Source organism: Octodon degus, unplaced genomic scaffold (assembly GCF_000260255.1).
Source record: "Octodon degus isolate 3935 unplaced genomic scaffold, OctDeg1.0 scaffold00098, whole genome shotgun sequence".
NCBI lineage: Eukaryota > Metazoa > Chordata > Mammalia > Rodentia > Octodontidae > Octodon > Octodon degus.
In genome coordinates, this window is record NW_004524674.1 from 9,538,215 (window position 1) to 9,557,387 (window position 19,173).

General features: G+C 50.6%; 1 protein-coding gene across 5 annotated transcripts in view; it reads right to left on the reverse strand.

Annotated features, from left to right (window-relative positions):
* Positions 1–19,173, reverse strand: part of Rgs3 (regulator of G protein signaling 3) — a 126,925-nt gene that overhangs the window by 58,198 nt on the left and 49,554 nt on the right. For all 5 annotated transcript variants that reach the window (XM_004638478.2, XM_023723370.1, XM_023723371.1 and 2 more), the window contains 3 exons: positions 18,030–18,113; positions 12,754–12,865; positions 6,547–6,590 (listed from right to left, as the gene is read on the reverse strand). In XM_004638478.2, coding sequence (XP_004638535.1) covers positions 6,547–6,590; positions 12,754–12,865; positions 18,030–18,113 — 240 coding nt within the window. The remainder of the gene's footprint in view (positions 1–6,546; positions 6,591–12,753; positions 12,866–18,029; positions 18,114–19,173) is intronic.

Below are 19,173 nucleotides of genomic sequence, written 5' to 3' on the forward strand. Positions count from 1 at the left end.
GCACACAGATCCCAAGGGACGTGGAGGCACCAGGGCAGCAGAAGAGCAGTTAGGGGCCAGCTAGGGAGCCAGGGCCACAGGTTGGGGGCAGGGAGGCAGGCAGGGGCTCCCTGCACAATAGAAGCCTGTAGAGAGAGCTCAGGCCAGAGATGGTGAGGTCACCCCAGGCCAGCAGCATGGGACCATGACTGGGGAGCTTGGAAGAACCCAGAGTACCCAGGCTTCCAGCTGATGTTCTGGGGAACCAGGACCCTCCCTCGGCTCACAGATCCCCTGTCCCTCGGGGCACACTCCTGTGGTCTCAAGGCCAAGGCTACCTGGGTTGAATGGACTCACCAACAGAACCCATGCAACAATTCAAGTCCCTTCAAAACAGGCTCAGCAGGCAGCCATGTGCCCCACACAACCCACCACTGCCTGGCACGTGAGCAGGGTCTCATCAAAGGCCATTTAGCCCCATTAGATGCAACAGCTCTGGCACAGCAATATGTCATTTAAATGCCTCCAACTAAACAATCAACTCCTGCGGGGAGGCCCTTTGCATTTGGGCCTGGCACCATGCGTGCACAGGCTGGCCTCAGGAAGCTCTGGCTGCTGGAGGAACTTCCGGGATGGAAGGTCAGATCTAGGCCAGCACTAGCACAGCACCAGGGAGTGGGCCCCTAGAGCGATCAGAACACAGGGGCAGGCAGTGTAGGGCGGGGTGCCATCAGGGATGGCAAGCTCTTTCTGACTCCGCAGAATTCGATTATAACCTCACAGGGCTGCATTTCATGAACTCAGCCAGGGCTCGAACAGCACAAGCTGGAGGGCTTGGAGTAGAGAAGAGGATCCTTCCTGCACAGTCCTGCCTTCCTCTGCAGTTAGGCAGACTTTGCACTTCCTAGATGTCAACTTTGGGAGCTTTCTATAAAATGGGATTGATAATAACATCCCCTATATCCTGGAGCCATTAGGGGGACAAGCAAGGAGGACAATCCCAGGAGCTCTGCACATAGTAGCTATTGTTATTATTCAGTTATTTGCTTATTTCGTAAATGTTTAGTGAGCACACACTATTTGTTAGAGACTATGCAAGGCAAGGGATAAAGAGTTAAAAAACAGAGACTAAGTCCCTAGGCTGCAGAGGGGATAAACAATTAAACAAATAATATAATTACAAATTGTGAAAATGTCACCCAGGTCATAAGGGGGAGGTTGAGATGGTCAGAGTAGAACTTGGAGAAGGTCTGACACTTGAGGTAAGGTTTGAACAACAGAGGGAGCCTACAGGGAAAGTGCAGGCTTGGGCCGGGTATGGTAGTGCATAGCTCTGGTCCCAACCGCTCAGACTGTTCAGGCAGGAAGATGGAAAAACCCAGGCCAGCCTGAGCAACTTAGAGAGACCCTGTCTCAAAATGAAATTAAAAAGGCTGGGGAGGGGGCGTGGGGAGATAGCTCAGTGAAATAAGCGCTTCCCTGGCAAGAGCAAGAGCCTGAGTTCAATCTCTGGTTGGGGGGGGGGGGGACAAGGCTGGAGAGACAGAGAGACAGAGAGAGCATGAGAGAGCGAGCGAGCGTGTGCGCTTGGGAGTTGTTTCTCTGCAGAAAGAATAGCAACCACAAACACCTGCGCTGCGAAGTTCTTGACAGCATCTAATAGCACATTTGGGAACTTTTTCTACCCTGCACCAGCCCAGCCCTCAGGAGTGTCAAGTGGGGCTGCCTCACATGTTGTGCTCCCTGGGTGCCACCCTCTCCTGTGGGAAAAGTACTCACAAGCTCATCTTTCTAAAAGCATGGGAAGAGGGGAAGAAAACCCTGCCTGCCACAGGCTCCATCCTGCCTCATCCACTGAAGACTCCCTGATTCCAGAACCTTTCCACTTACTGCAGGAAGGTGCAGTACCCACCTAACAAAAGATCCCAAGATTCCCCAGGGAAAATCCTCTGCTTCCTGTTTCATGCAGCCCCAGTAAAAGGAAGTGTAGGTGGGGACTGGGCTCCCTTCCGGTTTGGAAAGGCACTCACTTCAGCCACTGGAACTGCCTGAGTCTCCCAGTAATGCCTCCGGTCAACCCTGCAGGCTGCAGCAAAGCCTTCGATCTCACTCAGCCTCAGTGTTTTCTTTTGCTTTGAAGCAGGAATTCTACCTTAATAATAATTCTTTTTATCTAATTATCAATTTTTAGAAGCACTTTTCCACCCATGATCTCATTTTAATCTTGATAATTCCTTGAACAGGCAGGGAGGGCATGGATTGTTATTCCTATTTTATACAAGAGGAAAATCTAGGCTTAGAGTGGCTAAAGATTTCCCTGAGTCTCGGGGCCAGTACACCCAGAGGGAAGACTCCAAACCTTAAAAAACTGCTTGCTGAGATTTGATCTCCAAAACCTAGGAAGGCTTCCTGGGGTGGCTTCACACTTGACTGACAGGACAGGGCCTGGAGGCCACCAGAACAACAAGCCATCAGAAGAAATCTTAGACCCTTTTGACCTCTAAGCAGCTCAGAGGTCATTGGCGCTTTTTGTACAACTCCATGTTCCCAGTGACAGTCCCCTCCCTACAAAAGTGTGAGAAGCAAGGATACCTTCCCAAGGATGTTTTCATAGCAACCTGGCTACATGCTCCTAATCCTGAGACAAAACCCGGCAATCAATGGCCCTCACAGCACGAGGCACTTTACCAACGGTGCCCTGGTGCTTCTTCCAACAACCTTTAAAGTAGCAGCTGTCACCATTCTGCTTTGCTCACACCCACAAGAATCACACCTTTGGTCAGCCATGTTGCTCTGCCTGGAGTGGCAGCCAACCCATTTGTACTAGTTAGATGAGATTCTAAAGACACCGAAGTCAACACTTCCCTCGGAGGCCACATTTTCCCCTCAGGGATGCAAACCACATTGCCTATCTCCATAGAAGACTACAGGACTGGATCTCTGGCTCTGAAGGCTTAGAGCTTCTAGGATGCTAAAAGACCCCGAAGGCTTCTAGGCCAAAGGACTTAAATCCAGGCCTGGCCCCAGGTAAGCAGCTGTATGTCATAGATGGACAATCATGTTTAGGAACCGGAGCTTTGGCACTGGCCTGGCCAAGAGTGAATGGGCACTGAGCCAGCTCCCTGAAGACAGGCTGATTTCTATCCCCCTGAATCTGTCCAAATTGGTGTTGGGGGGCACTGCTTCCCTGGTATCCCCCAAATGGGAACCACTTCTCTCAATCCATCTTGCTGATTTGAACACTAGCGTGGACTTTGACCTTACTATCAGGCTTCCTAGTCAATGTGGCCCTGAAGACATGGTCTTGAAGACCCACAAAGGTCACACCTTCTAACTCTGGGTGGCCTGCTGTGTAAAGATACCTCAGCTGCACAAGCACTCAATGGACACTGAGCTCCTCTTGGCCTCTCTACAAGCTCCATGGTGCCTCACCTCCTCGCTCCTGAATTAGTTCTAGCTTTATAAAGCCCTTCAGCTCTGACCGTAGCGTGCTCGTGCACTGTGACAAGCACACACTCATTCAATTCGGTTCTCCTGGTGATGCCATGACATGGGTGGGAAGGAAAGATGGCTAGTCACCTTTCTGCAGATCACCAAACTAAGTGGGGTGAAGTCACACAGAGCTCCACAGGTGTCTTCTGCCCATTCCAGGGCCTGCGCTCTTGCCATGTTTGTGTAACTGGGTGCATGCATTACAAAGAAGGTGAGATATTCCTCCCCACTTTTTTAAAAAGATCAATAAATCATTTGTGGCTGCCTCTAATGGACTGTAGATGAATACAAAAAGCCCTTCTTCCTGCCGTGAAGTTGGCAGTAATAACAGCTGCCATTCGCTGTGCACTGCATGCCGGGTCTGTGTTAAGTGCCTGGAGGCAGTGTCTTGTTGAATCTCACTTAATCACTACAACAACCATGCACAGTCAGCTTCATTGCCTTGTGTGAGAGAAGAGAATGTACTTTGCCCCTAGATCACTCAGGAAAGGGCAGAGCCAAGGTTCGAGCCTAGCTCTTCCTAACTCCAAAGCCAGACTCTTAAATAAATGGAGCCAGCATCAGATTCTAGGTGACAGAATGACCACATGAGTCCATTGTCTAACCAATGTATCCATTGACCCCCATGCCCTAAGCGCTCAAAAGCCAGTCCCAGGCTGTATCTGTCACATGATTTGGAAGGGCTGAGAGACACCTGTCCAGGGGATTAGGGACCCAGAGCCAAGGACCTGGCAGCTAGGAATAATTAGAGCTGCTATCAACTAGGCAACTGAACCTTCTCAATACAAAGTGCAAATGCAAACCCCAACTCTTTTCACTGGTTTCTCCTTGAGAGTGTCACTGCACATCACGCAATGGAAAGAATCCACCTGTCAGAAGTTCTAACCAAGATGTGCATTGAGGCACTCCACGGGGTCCAAGTCCACCTGCATCAAAGTTCTCCACGCTCCAGAGCAAGCCGGCAGCTGATCTTCCCTGCTTCTCATAAACAGCAGCCCATTAGGAGAAGAGAAAGGCTTCCGGCTGCCTGTGAGTTTCAGCCTCCCAGCCCTTCAGGGTCAGATCACCTAGCACTTTACTGAAATAAGAGGCTCCAATCAATATCCCTTCATCAATCTTCGGACAGCCAGGAGGTCACAGATCCAATGGAACAGAAGTGCTTTTTTCTGGGAAAAATAAACTCAGCCTGGCAGAAAGCTCTCTTGGCATTAAAGAAGTGGGTACCTCATTTCAGGGGCTGAGCAGAGACCTGGACTCCAGGGTGATAGCTCCAGAGTTCCCCAGCCCGGCTCACAGCTTCTCCCAACTGAGCCAGATGCCTCCATCATGAAGTGACTCCCCCAGTCCCTCCCTGTGCCCCAGTGGGGATCCGGCTGGCACAGGAAGGACATCCAGTGCCCTCTGCATTCCAGGTAGTTGAGTCCCCAGCTCTTCCCTGACAACATCCACTACATCTTTGGAACCCTCTGCTTCCCTGAAGGGATCTTCTCAGCAAGACTCTGTTCACTCACACCAGGCCTGGGGCCCTAGTCTTTGCCAAGAACTGAAAACTGAAGGAATGCTTCCCCCCCCCCCACCTCACTCATTAGGGATTGAGTCCTTCGCCTTTGCCCTGGACTACATCCATGATCTTTTTTTTTTTTTTTTTCTCTCTCTTGACAATCTTGTTAATTTACTAAATGGCCCAGGCTGGGCTCAGTTCTGTAATTCTCTTGCCTCAGCCTCCTAGAGTTCTGGGATTATAGGCATGTATCCCAACACTGGGCTTTTAAAAAAAAAAAAAAGCTCTTGCTCAATTGCCTAGGCTAGTCTCAAACTAGTGATCTTCCTGCCTCAGCCTATCAAGTAGCTGGGACTAGGGTGTACATCACAATAGATAAGCATTAAATCCTTTTCAGAAGGCTACATTATTGGGCGTGATGGTATGTGGCTGTAATCACAGCACTGGGGAGGCCAAGGCAGGAAAACAAGAGGGAAGCTAACCCAAGCTACAAAGTGAATTCAAGTCCAGCCTGAATTATATAGCAAGACCCTGTCTCAAGAAAAATATGATAAAATTTATGGGACACATCTATAATCCCAGCATTCAGGAGGCTTAGGCAGAAAAATCGTGCCATGAATTCAAGGCCTGACTGGGCTACATAGTGAGTTCAAGTCCAGCCTCGATTTTAGAGTGAGACCCTGTCTCAAAAAAACCAAAACAAAAATAATAATAAAATAAAAATTCTTGGCCATGCCCCATCCCTAGATTATGGCCCCAGGACACTCTCCCACCAGTGTAACAATATTCCCAATACCATTAGGCAAATTTAAGCAGAGCCAAATGGCAGGAATAGGTCTAATAAACTTCGCTTTGAATAGTCACCACCCTACCCACATATTATAGTAGCAGACACAGGGTAGGGAATTTAAAATTCCCTGAAGGTTGAAAAGATTTTGTATGGTTCAGTGGCTCTCAAATGTTTCATTACCAATGGCCTCTTTGGCTAAGCTTTTATCTACCAAACCATATCAAGCAATGAGTCATTTGCCCAACTTTGCTTCTCCAAGCCAGAGCACTGCCCAACTACGCTCTGAGCAGACAGAGACAACCAAGCGCATCGATCACAAGGGTGAGGGCACCCAGCCCCAAACACAGACACTAACATCCGCTTTAGCCTGTACTACCTGGCCCAGGTAAAGGACCAATTACCATCGAGCTTCTGGGAACACCAACAAGACCCTAGAGGAGAGATTGTACATGGTACCTCCAGGGGAGGAAATAAGAAGACCAAAGAAGCAGGTGTAGGAGTCAGGGCAGCCCCCAGAGAAAGGCTATTAAATAAACAAATGGACCAGCCACGCCCTTGTTATGAGACCCACAGGTGCCCAAGCTCAGGAGGGGTTACCCCAAGACCATCTCACCACTGCCCTTTCACTCACAGGTAAGACTGGGTCAGGGATGGCTGGGGATTTGCCCTGGACCCCTGCAGAGCTGTGTGGAGCCCAACACCAGAATCTCCCAATCAGCCTCCACGCCCCAGGCCTTCCCTCAAGCACCAGGTCACAGAACGGAATTCAGAAAGGCGGACTCACCTCTGCTAGATACAGCAAGCAGAATTTCAAGTCTCCAGAAGAACCTTGGAGGGAACAAAAAAATGAGACTTGCATTAGAACTGGCTGAAGAGGCTCAGCGGTTTGCTGGGGCACAGCCAGCTATCTCACCCAGGAAGCTGTGTGTGGTGCTTCCTGGAAAAAGAGAAAGAGGCAGACACGGGGAACGGGGTGGTCTCTGGGGCAAAGCTGCTCGGTTCACTAACCGGGTGATGGGTAGCCAGAGAAGGCTGGCATCGCATTCCCAGGAGAGGTCCTGAAGAATACCAACGCGCCAGGGGTAGGAAGCCATCACCCACCCAGAAAGTCTCCTCCTTCCCATGATACCTCCTCCTGCCATAAGGGGCAAGAGTCAGCATCCATCTGGGCTTTCTCCACTATTTCAACTGCCTTCACCATTTTGAAACATGGCAGGGCGTCATCTGATGCTAGGGCAGTATGGTGAGCCACTTCAGAGAGCATGAACCAAGGAGTGTAAGCCCCACAAGTGGGCTGAGTGGAGCTAAGAGATGGTTTCCCGAGCCAGGACAAGCCTCCTTTAGGCTCACCCCTTGACCAAGCCCTCTGCATCTGGGGAGAACTGGGAGGGACTGAGGGCACCCCCTCTACCCTCAAAGAGGGGCTCAGGGAGAAGCAAGGTAGGCAGGCAAGAGATGACCCACAGCAGTTGGGGAGGGATTTCTGGAGAAGGACCTTTAAGCACTAAAACTTAGGAGGGGCAGAAAGGGCTTCCCAGGAGGTGGGAATGGCATGAGCAGAGAGAGAAATGCCAGCTATGCCTCCTCTGAGACACTGGCCCTGACCCCTGCAGCCACTCTGCCGGCTCCAGCGACACTCCCCACTGGGGCGTTCATCTGGACACATGCCTGGGGTGGTAGGAAACTCCTTGTGCTGCGAGCAATTGGCCTCACCACACAGACTGTTATTTTGAACACATGCAACAGCACCAGGGCCACAGAGCTTTATGCTGCTTGCCAGCTGCCACTCCAATGCTTTCCATGTGTAAGCTAAAGGGCTGGGGCGTTTGGCTCCATAACACAGTGCTGGCCACAGTCCTTCAGCAGCTCCATGGGGCAGAGTGGTGGCATCCATGGCTCATGTGCAAACAACAGAGACATAGACAGGTGAAGTAACTCACCCCAGGGAGGAAAGGGAAGAGCCCGGCTCCAGGGCCACCTCTCACCTGCAAGCTTCAAAGTAGACTTGAAGCAAGGACATTGTCAAACAAGGCAAAAATCCATCACCAAGAGTAGGCAGAAGGCGACTAGACACCATGGGCCCTACCAGTCCTAACTAAGTAAAGCAGAAAGTGGAGCACGGAGTGAGGTAGGTGAAGGCCAGACCCCTGGACATATCATGGGCAGTTCCCAGATGGGCCAATATCTCTCTAAAGCCAGGGGCTTTCTGGAAGAGCCAGATAAAATAGCCCCAGAGTAAATGGGGATCCACTTTAGTCTCAGAATAAATCTTTTGCTTCTCTCCATCTGGAAGTGGGTTAGGGAGAGAGGGCTCCCTGCCTAAGAAAACCATAATGTTTATGAATCCTGTAAACTGGGTATAGTGGTGCACACCTAAAATCCCAGTGCTCTGGGAGGCTGAGGTCAGAAGATGGCAAGTTCAAGCACAGCTGGGGCAACTGAACAGATTTGGCAAGATCCTGTCTCAAAAATGGGATGGAGGGCAAGGATGCAGCTCAGTGCACAGGCTCTCGGTTCATTCATGCAGAGAGGGAGAGACAGACAGACAGACAGACAGACAGACAGAGAGACCAACGTCAACGTTCACATAGACACAGCTGAAGAGAAAGAGAAGAAAGTGAAATCTCAAAGCTTCTTTTAGTTCCTTGTGTTGCCGACAGTAGAGATGAGAGGAAGTGTTCTTTTTTGTTTAAGAAAATATACTAGATTATTTCCAGTAAAGTACACCTGTGTTAGAAAATGATTGAAATTTGGGTTTGGCAAGCTAGCCATGAGGAAAGAGAAGGTTCTAGAAATGAAGACAAGCCCAGGACTTGAGTGCTTCAGGGAGACAGGAGCTGAGAGGTGGGGGAACATGCCTTCAAACCGTCCCTGTGGCCAGGGATGACTGGTGGATGGCCTTGACAACTGCTCTGTGCTGTGACACCACCCCCCGCCTGCACTGACATCCCTGCAGTGCTCCAAACTTTCACTGGAATCTGCTCCACATCATAGCCCCTTGCTGGCAGCCCTGTGACAGAAGGATGGAACAGGGGCAGTGCTCAGCATGATTCAGAGTCTCATAAAAGAAAAACAAGCAAGGGGCCGGGGTGCCAGGGAGGAGCTACTGCCGCTGCAAAAAAAGTAAACAGCCAAGGAGCTGGCCCAGGAGAGAGCCTCAGCCTTCCGGGAACATCAGGACTGGGGCTGGCACAGAGAAGGGACACTGAGGCCACACACTCGAGATACTCTCCCTGCACCATTTTGAAATGCAACAGAGAATTGCTGGCTCGGGAGCAGGCCTTGCTTTCCACCAAGAAATGCAAAGACCATATGACCCAGGGGGTGTCTCCACCCATGGGCTCCCAGAGCCTCTGGGCTTTCTGGCCCAGGTCTGACCCTCTTGTCATTTTCCCAGAGTCCTTTCAGGCCTGATCTAAGATCCCAACTCAACTATTTACTTATTTTCTGTATTTTAGGGAAAGGTCTACAGAATGTTCAGGGTCTCACTACTAGATCTGACTCATAGTGATTCTCCTATTTACAGCCTCCCAAGTGCTGGGATTACAGGCGTGCACCACCACACCCAGGCCCATCTCAGCGCACCCTTGGGGGCGGGGCCGGCAAGGCAGGCCTGAGGATTGAACCCCCCAGCCTGTGCCTGCCTGCAGGCACTTTAATCTGCAGAGCTATTTGGCCGGCCCTCAACCATTTCCAGGCTCAGAAAATGTCAACTAAGATTAATCCAACTACTCCAGCAGCTGGAGTTTCTGAAATGTGAACCTGGGCCCCTAAGGCAGCCAGAGAATTCATGAGCCACCTGGACATTTCCAGGCCACATCTGGGAGCTAGGGTGGGCCAGGACAACACACTGTGGGCATGATGCTGGCTGTCGGGGAGGCAGAGACACAATGAAGAGCAAAGCCAGGGGCCCCATCTGACCAGAGACATCCTGATGGTGAGCACCAGCTCTCCTCCTGTTCCCCTTACACTGCCATCGGGTCCTGCTGGGCCTTGGGGAAGCCGGACAGAAGGCAGGCAGGACTGCAGCGGCCACCAGCCGGGGGCCTGGAGGAGGAGGCACCCCCAGCTCCCAAGCTGAGACAGTGCTTCTGGTCTCTCTCCTTTTAGTCATTCATTGATTCACCCAACAAACATTTGTTGGGCTGCCACTATGTTCCATGCCCATACTAGGCCCTGGGAGTGCAGCTGACCCGCAGAGCTAAGGGCTACTCGGACGTGTGCCAGGGGAGTCCTTGGTCCCTAGGGTGGGATGGATTCTCCCCAGCACACAGGAAAGGTGCAACAGTTTCTTGTTTACTGTCTTCTTTGTTCCAAAATGAACTCTGCATACGTGTGGATTTGAAAGAGACAAACAAAAAACCCAGGAGTTTCATGTTGTAAGCAATGTTAATCAGAGACCACTCTGGCACCGGAGGCTTTCTCCAAGGCCCCAAATTCATGTCTTAAAAGCCTCACTCCAGCCCTTGCGGCAGCTCTGAGTCTCCTGGGGCACTGGGGAGGAGAGCAGGAAATCGGGTGCCAGGACTAGGAACACCGGGTCCTGAGGCTCCGCCCTGCCTGTGGCAGAAGGGGACACTGGACTTCAGGGAACCTCTGGACCTGCCCCTGGGATGTAGGGATAGTGGAAGACAGAGGCACAAGGGCTCCGTGGCTTTCCCAAAATAAACTAAGCATTGGAATGTACATCTTTTCCTACAATCGCTTAAAATACATATATGTGTGTTGCTGCTGCTGCTGTGTTTGTTTTTTAAGATAAGGTCTCCTATGTAACTCAGGCAGTCTTGAACTCACTATGGAGACAATGTTGGCCTTGAACTCGAGGCCATTCTCCTGCCTCAGCCTCCCTAGTGCTGAATGACAGGTGTGCATGCCCATGCCCCCAGAATGTGCACCCGGAAGACTCCATGTCATTGAACAATCTCCTTTGCTCTGAGCAGCTCTGAGGCTTCCCAGAGGCTCCCCCAAACCATCTCATGCCCAAGGTCTCCTCTAAACCATCTGCCCCATGAATCTAGCACTCCCTCTCCCACACCAAGCTAACAGGCTCTAAGGTCCCTGGTCATCTCTCTGGAGGTGGGCAGCCTGCACCACCCTCAGACCTCGTGTAGGTGGCCCACCATCCACCGGCAGGCATGGTCTCAGCCTAAGGCCATCATGCCTGGGCAAGGGCAACACGGGAGGCTCACCTGGGCCATTACCACCCACTGGGGCATGGAGCACTGCTGCCTTTAATGGCCATTCTTGGGTTAGGGATCTCCAGGAGGGGAAGCCCAGTCCAGGCCCTGGGCAGACTGAAGCAGAGCAGCACCGCATTGGCTCCTCCCAGCCACCATAAGGGTTGTGTGAGCCAGCAGAGCTGGGAGGGAACACCAAAGCCTTCCCCAACCCTTACTTCACAGTTACAGCAATGAATCCAGAACAGGAAAAGACCAGCTGAGGTCACACATGACACTAGCAGCAAATCCCCAGCTACTTCCCTCAGTGATTCAACTGCCTTCTTTCCCACCCACCCCCACTCCAGCCTCTGCCCAAATGCAGCTAGTTGAGCTGGGCAGGTGGTGGCGCATACCTGTAACCCCAGTTCTCAGGAGGCTGAGACAAGAGGAATGATGCAACTTTGAGGCCAGCCTGGGTTGCAAAGTGAGTTCAAGGCCAGCCTGAACTGCACAGTGAAACCCTGTCTCCAAAAGACAGGACAAAAAGTAAATAAACAGTTGCAGCTAATTGGAGCCTCCTTTTTTTTCCCTCCTCCCTATAGCAGGAAGTTGATCAAATAAGAGTCCCAGGCTTGTGGCCCCAGGCCTACAGGGTACAGCGCTCCCCAGATGTGACTGGGTGGGTCTTACATTGTCTGGGCTGGGAACAGGTGGGATGGGGGAGGGAAGAAGGAGGGACTATGTGGAAAGTGCACCGTTGTGAGCACTCAGAGCCTAAGGGAGCTGGCCTCAAGGGAGCGGGAGGAGCCGGAGGAGCCAGGAGGCCAGGGCCAGAGGCCACCAGCTGGAAGGCAGCAAGCACTAAGGAGCTTCCAAGCCCGCAGGGGCCTGTGTGCCCAAGCGGCTCACAGGTGCTGTCTTCCACCCCCTCCATCCTGCTCAGGCTGAGCTGCCCAGCCACAAGGAAGGGCTGTGGCCACGCAAAAGAGAGTCAGAGCCAGAGAGGGAGAGTGGTGAGTGACTTCCCACGGAGAGGCGACAGTGAAGGTTCCCACAAGACCTAGCTTCCGAGGAGGAAGACCAGCCAGGGCAGCGGGTGCACAGGATGGCTCCGCGAGCATTCAGGAAGCTTGCCTGGAATGAAAACCGCCAAAACAGAATTCTTTCATGGGGTAATATTTTCCTCCCGGCCCCTGTTGCCCAAGCTCAAACAGGTCTGTTGTTGTTTTCATAATCTGGGAGAGGAAATTGAGCCCCTCTCAGCGGAGACCTCAGGCGCCAAACCAAACCGCTGGATAGATACTCCCAGCTGGCTTCCCAGTCCCAGGAGCAGAGCACCATGGAAAGTTTTGGGTTAGAAATTCTTCAGGCTCCTGCACACTTTGCTGAACAGACCCAGCCACGCGCACCCCAGCTCCCTTGGGCACTCGACAGAGCCGTGTGGCCAGCTGAAAAGGGGCAGCGGTCTCTGCCACACATTTGTCAGGGCAGGTTAGCAGTAACCACTTCTTAGGCGCTGGTCACAGGCAGACCTCTTCGCATAAATGACCTAATTTATCCCAACAACCTTCAGAGGTACCATTATTATCCCAGTTGACACATGAGGAGAAAACTGGCTCAGAGAAATATAGCATCTTGCCCAAAGTTGCACAGGTCTGAGTCCAAAGCTCTTTCCACCCACTCCACAGCTTCCCTGGAAAGTGTTTAGAACAGAACCCTCCCAGAAAATCTCAAGGTACAAGTATGGCTGCAGGCTTGCCCTCCGAGAGTAGATCTTGCCAGTCCAGGGACAGAGCCCACAGCACACATCAGGCACCCCTGGCACTTCCTACCTTCCTGCAGCTTGACACTCTGGAGATACAGGGGGTTCCTCAGAACGTTGCAGCGCCCAGGCTCGTCTTCCTTGGTGAAGAGCAGCAGATCCGAGTAAGCAAACAGTGTCACCTGAACGGAAGAGAGCAAATAGCCTGGCTACTCCGTTGTCCCCTGGACACAGAGCCACAACCTCCCCTGGAGGTCTGGGTAATGCATCCTTGTCATCTCGGGCGCAACCAGGAGCGACTCCAAGGGTGGCCCAGCCAATAAAAAGCACCTTTCTGCCTTCCTCGAAGTAGGAGAGAAAAAAAAAAAAAGAAGGAGAAGGAAAGACAGCCCTTGGCCTCCAAGGAGGGCATCTGCAGGGTCCTCTCCACAGCCTGGTGTCCCCAGCTGTCCTGGGCTGGCCCTGCAGTGCCCGGGGGTCTCCAGCCCCTTGCCCAGCTCCTTGGCATCATGCAGTGTGATGTAATATGAACAACCTTCTTGTAGATAACTTTAACTGCATTCATGAGAAATCAGTCCAAGAAAAAGCCAGTTGCTTATATTTCACTACAGACTTGTACATAACTTTTATCTCCTTCGTGTACCAGTTGCTCCAAAAACAAAGCAAAAAGCTATTTCTAGACATTATAGGTAAACCAACAGGCACGCATAGCATATTTTTATGCTAAAAAAAAAATCCACTTGATCCTCTACTTCTACTGAAGTTTATACTGTTCTTTGTTTTATAAATTCTGCAGTGGCCTTTAGTTAAAAGCAGTAAAATCCAATTTTAGATCCTCCCCCCCTGCCCAAAAAAAAAAAAAACCCACAAAAGATGACTATTTATGAGAACTTCCCTCCGAGGTGTCAAAATTTGGTATTTCTGAAGCTAGAAAAATCTAGCAGAAGGGCTTGGTATAGACTCTGGGCACCGTGAGTGTGTGTCAAATAGCCACTGACCTTTCGAAAGCCAACATGTTATCTTTTAGTTCTCAAACTGGTAAAGATGACCCTACAGCATCACTTCTGAAACTCTTCCCCAAAAATAATATTTGCAAGGCTGTGTAAATGTGGACATATAAGGAAGTTAGCAGCATCCTTATAATTCAGCAAAGGAAAAATAACCTAAAAAGCCATCAAGAGAGGATGGATAAAATAAATGACATTCCTGCCACATGGCAGGATTTTGTGCAACTATTAAAAGAATGAAGTAGAGCTGCATGGGGAGACAGAAATGTGCATATCAGAAGTTGAAATAGTGTGCTATGCACAAAAAAAAAAAACCAGGGGTGTAATATAATTTTGAAAAACAAAACTACAGCTTGCTCTCACTATATATGTATGTAGATAGAACTCGTAGTGAGTCTCCTGTTTTCAGCCTCCCAAGTGCTGGGATTACAGATGCACACCACACCCAGTCTCAATAGCCGTCTGTCTCAGTGCACCCCAGGGGCGGGGCCAGCACAGCACATGGTGCCTCAAACCCTGGCCACTGCACTCTGCCTAAGCAGGCGCTTTAGTCCACTGAGCCAGCCCTATTTTTATATTTTTTAAATGATGCCTAAGTAGGTACTGTTCTCCTTATACTGGGAGGTGGGATTTTTATACATTTGTTTAATTTGCATTATTTTTCAATGAGACTGTTACTTTTGTAGTTTAAAAATATATAAGAAATCATCCAAAGCTCCATGTGGCATCTTGAGTGTCCCAGTAATATAGAAGCAGAGACAGCAGGGAGTAGGTTCCTGAGCAGAGAGGCTCAAAGCTCTGTCCCCTCCCATGGGGCCCAATCACAGAGACTCCAGGACCTTGTGCTGGAGGGGTGCCTAATAGTGACATACCTCACCGCCTTTCCAGCACTGCTGTCTCTTACAGTAGCCCAAGAGAAACATCTACCTGTTGAACACTTAATTCTCTGTAAATCTTTTACATCATAAGCATGTTATGCCAATAACATAATTGGCTTTTACAAATGTGACTGTTACGGATCCAAGAGGTTAAGTTCCCTATCCACAGCCACACAACCAGGGATGGTTACGCGGGTTTGACAGATCATAGAGCTCTCACTATACACAGCACTGTAGTAGCAATATGCCTGCAGCTGCTCTGTCCCTGAATACGAAAGGATCTAGCAAAGGAGACAAATGAGAATAATAAAGTTAAGGGAGGAAAGAAAATGATCCAAAGTTCAGAAGGAGTCAAGGGGTTGGCTACCTGGGGAGAGGACTGCAGAGTCTAAACAAAGAAAATAAGGCTCTAGTTAGCTGCAGACACTAGGCAAAACCCTCTGCTCCCATAAAACATGTCTGCAAAGCAAACAAAGTCTAGCTGTGGGTTCTGGACCCATGGGGAAGCTCACAGAGCAAGTATCAAAGGAGATACTGTCAGGAGCCTAGAAAGTTGAGAAATGGCCCAGGCACAGAACTGGGTGGAGAGAAAGAGGGAGGAGCCACAGCAAGGTGAGAAAAGCCCCAGGCCAATGCCCCAGCCTGGATTCCTAGAGCTGAGAATATGGTCTAGACAGGAAGTGATTAAGGCATGAATGAAAAATTTCCCCAAAGGTCAGGTCAGGGAAAGGACAGTACTGGCACACAGCTGGACACAGGACAGAGGACAGGAGTGCTGGAGAAGGACACGCAGACCCTCTCCATCTCATCGACATCCTGGTGACCCTATCTCTGCAATCCAATTACCTGCTGCTTTCCACCACCAGCCACAGGGGCCTCCGGGTGTCTTCCCCATGCCTGCACAGAGGACACATCTGCTCTCCCAAAGGGGCAAGAGTTGAGGGGGCCCCTAGCTGGGGAACCTGTACAACCTCTTCTAAGGAGGGCGACTCTCAAGTGGCTCTCTCCAGGCCTTCTCCCGGGAAGTTGGCCTCAGGTCAGGGTATTCAGAAAAGACCTCTGTTCCTTAGTTAATGGTAAACTCAGTGAGTCAGTATGTAAAGCAAGGGTGTGTCTGCCTTTCCCTTTGTAGTATTCCAGGAACCTAGCAATGGGCCCTGCTACATCCTAGACATGTCCGCAAACACTGTTCAATGGATAAGTGGGACCACTCCAAAAGGCAAGCAGTATTCTCACTGCTAGGGAGGGGGTGTGATGAGGGCAGTCCATGGCATGAGCCAGGATTGGCTCCTACCCATCTGCAAACCTGAGTGAGCCCAGAGAAGAGACAGACAAGGGATGGGGAGGGCGGGCCCCAGCGGGAAGGGGATGCCTGCCTGCCCACCAGTGGGCCTGCCTTCAGGAAAACCAGCAGCTGAAAGGCTGCAGGGAAACAATTAGAATGGATGGTCGCTGAGGGCCCTACCAGTCCTGGGGCTGTAGGAAGTAACCCAAGTCCCTCTGGGTTGGCCCTATTTTTAGCTTGCATAAAATGAAAGGGTACCTAAGTCCTCCTTTTTGGTTGCTATTGTATTTATTGCAAGAAAAAAGATGTCTGACGAAGCATAAGGTCCTGAGTTCGATTCCCAATACCGCCCCTGCAAGAAAAGAATATATTTATTTCGCTTCAGATCACTTCCTTCAATTTTGAGAGGGGGGTGTTTCTAGGTTCTAAGGTTCCCAAGATCCATGAGGCAAAGATATTTTAGATGAATTATAACTATGGCTATGGCTTGGCTCGTGTTTCTTGGTTTGTTTTTAAACATACCAAAGGCAGCATGGGGTCAGGGAAAACATTGCTGAGCCAGGACTAGAGCCAGAGAGCTGAGTGCTAATCCGGGTTCTGTTTCTTACCAGCCTGGAAGGCCCAGTTAATTCCATGGGAACGTCAGTATCCTCCTGTCTCATGGGGTGCCACAGAGATAACTGGGACTGGCGCAAGATGCAAGGACAACATTTGTGGGTTTCATGGTGAGCGAATTTTAAGAGTGAGTTAAGACAAACGTGTGTATTTCAGGATGGCTGTCCCTCCAAAGTGCTGCTTTCTGGGTCCACAGTGTCCAGTCACATGGCACCTCCTGACCCTGCACCTCGACTCAGCCCCGCCACACTTCTATTTGCCAAACACAGTTGCCAGTGACCTCTTACTCCTCAAACCTAAGTCCCCGTGGCCAGATGATGTTTTCCTCCTCCGAGGCAACTCCAAAGCCCTGCTGCGATTCTCAAGAACATTACTAAAGGGGAGGCCCAGAATGACCTCAGTGATACCAGTGTGGTAGAAATCAGCTCCCAGTCTCACCAGACAGCGCTCTTGGAAAAGACAGTGCTCGTGTGGAGCTTAACAATTCTGAGCCGCTTGTTAAAGAATGAAACAAAGCCGACGTCCTGCTTCAGCTAGTCACACTTGGTGCCCTAGGCCCAAGACTCTCAGAGCCGGCTCCTGCAGCTTTACACACACAGGGAAAGCTCAGGAAGAAGGGAAAAGCATCGTGAGTCCAAAGCACTGCTGGAGCCGGGTGTGGGCTGCAGCCTCCACATTCTCTGCCAGTGCTAGACTCAGATCTAACGGAGCCGGTCCTCCCTCAGGACCTGCTCTGTACCAAGCCCTCTGCCCTCACCCCAGGATGCCAGGTGGCCAGGCCAGCTTGCAAAGCTCCACTTCTATGTCCCTGGGGACCAAGACAGCTGTGTCTCAGTTCAGCCACCTAAGAGAGGCCTCTACTTTCAGAGCATGGACTTTCTGCTGTGTGGACTTCCATATGAATAATGTCATTGCTTTCTACAGACGATCTTATGGTGCAGAAAGGTTGAATTACCTGTCCACAGTCACACAGCCAGGGACTGTTGTCCAGGCCTGAGGAACTGAGCCTGGACCTGGTCAGCTGGGGGGGGGGATGAGTCAGTGAATAAAGTGTTCCTGGCTCCCAGAAAGAGTGACATGACCCCCAGATGACACCTGCCCGCTCAGCTAGAGGCCAGGGGAAATCTCAGCTCTCTTAGGAGAGGATCTGGAATTTGGGTTAATACAGACTCAGAACATTCAGGGAACTGACACACCTCTAAAAATTCTCCATGGCTAGCAGCTTTAATTTTCTCACTCACAGAGTCACACACCCCAACCAAAGTGAAATGCCATCTTTTCTTCTCCTTAGAAAAAGTTGGGACAAACAACAGAATATCTTTGTGGGCTGGGGGAATAACATAAATGTCAAAAGGAACAAAACAGCTTTGTGAAGAGGGGAGTCTCCTATCACTGGAGGTAGACAAGAAAGAGCTAGGTCTCCATGTGTTGGGGGGCGGTGGAAGAGTCTTCAGGTCTCCCCCATCCTGGAAGTGTGCCCTGGTCATGAGGAGGAGAGAAAAGTGGAGGCCCAGAGGATGGCCAAGGAGGAAAGCCCACCGGCAGCGCTCATGGGTCTCACCTGGGCAGCCTTGTTCCTCCCCTCGTACAACAGCAGCTCCTCTGACAACAGGAGAGTCCGGGCAGGGTTACAGAGATCTAGGGGCTGAGAACAGAGCGTACTCAAGTGAGTGGGCAGTGCAAAGTCACAGGGGGCAGAGGAAGCAGCTTGCCAAAGCCAGCCACAGAGAGCCCTCCCCTCCCCCAGGAACCCACACACCCCCACACACCAGATGGAAACAGAAAGATGCTCCTGTCCCGTGCAGAGCTGTGGCTGCCACCTTCCCCGCCAGCCCTCATCGTGAGAGCTGAGCTCTCCGACAGGAAGTTCTACCTCTGCAGTCTCGCCATCCCCCACTGCCCACCCCATCCATGGCCCCCACCCCACATCCTCCATCTGTCCTGACGATGGCTCCCCAGAAGTGCCCTGCATCAAACCCCAGAGGCATCTGGAGGGTCACATGCCAAGAGATTTGGCCACTAGAGACCCTACAAGGTGAGGCCTCTCCCTACTCCGTGTTTGCAGTACATTTGAGCTGACTCCTTCCCGTCATCAGTTCCAAAGGAGCCATTTCTCACCCAAACCTCCCACTCCATCATCCTCTCCACTGAGGCTCAGAGAAAGCACCCCAAGCTCTAGATTACGCAGCAGGCCCCATCCTCATGAGCATGTACTTATAGCGGCTTCTATCTCCCTGGCCTCAAGCAATGAAACAACTATCAACGGCACACAACAACCCTGATGGACCTTATAAATAATAGGGAGCCAAAAGAGCAAGACCTGAATGAATATATGCAACATGGTTTCGTGAAATATTATTTTAAAGGAGGCCACATAAAATATGGTATTTAGGGAAATACATACAGATGGAAAAAATTTTAAAAAGCAAATAAATAATCATCACAAAGCCAGGTGGGGGGCTCCCCTGGAGGGAAGGGAAGGGGCATTACGATCAGGAAGGCCATGCAGGCTCCCAGGCTTCTGGCACATCCCTTTAGCAGTAAATGTATTCCTTCAGTTTACTGGCTATTTGATTTATAATTACTTGTTAAATTGAACATATAAGCATTGTGCCATTTTTAGCTTTTATGTTTCCCAATATCTTTAAAGATTTTCACAACTTTTTGAAAATCAATTTTATTTATTTTTTTAAATTTTATTTATT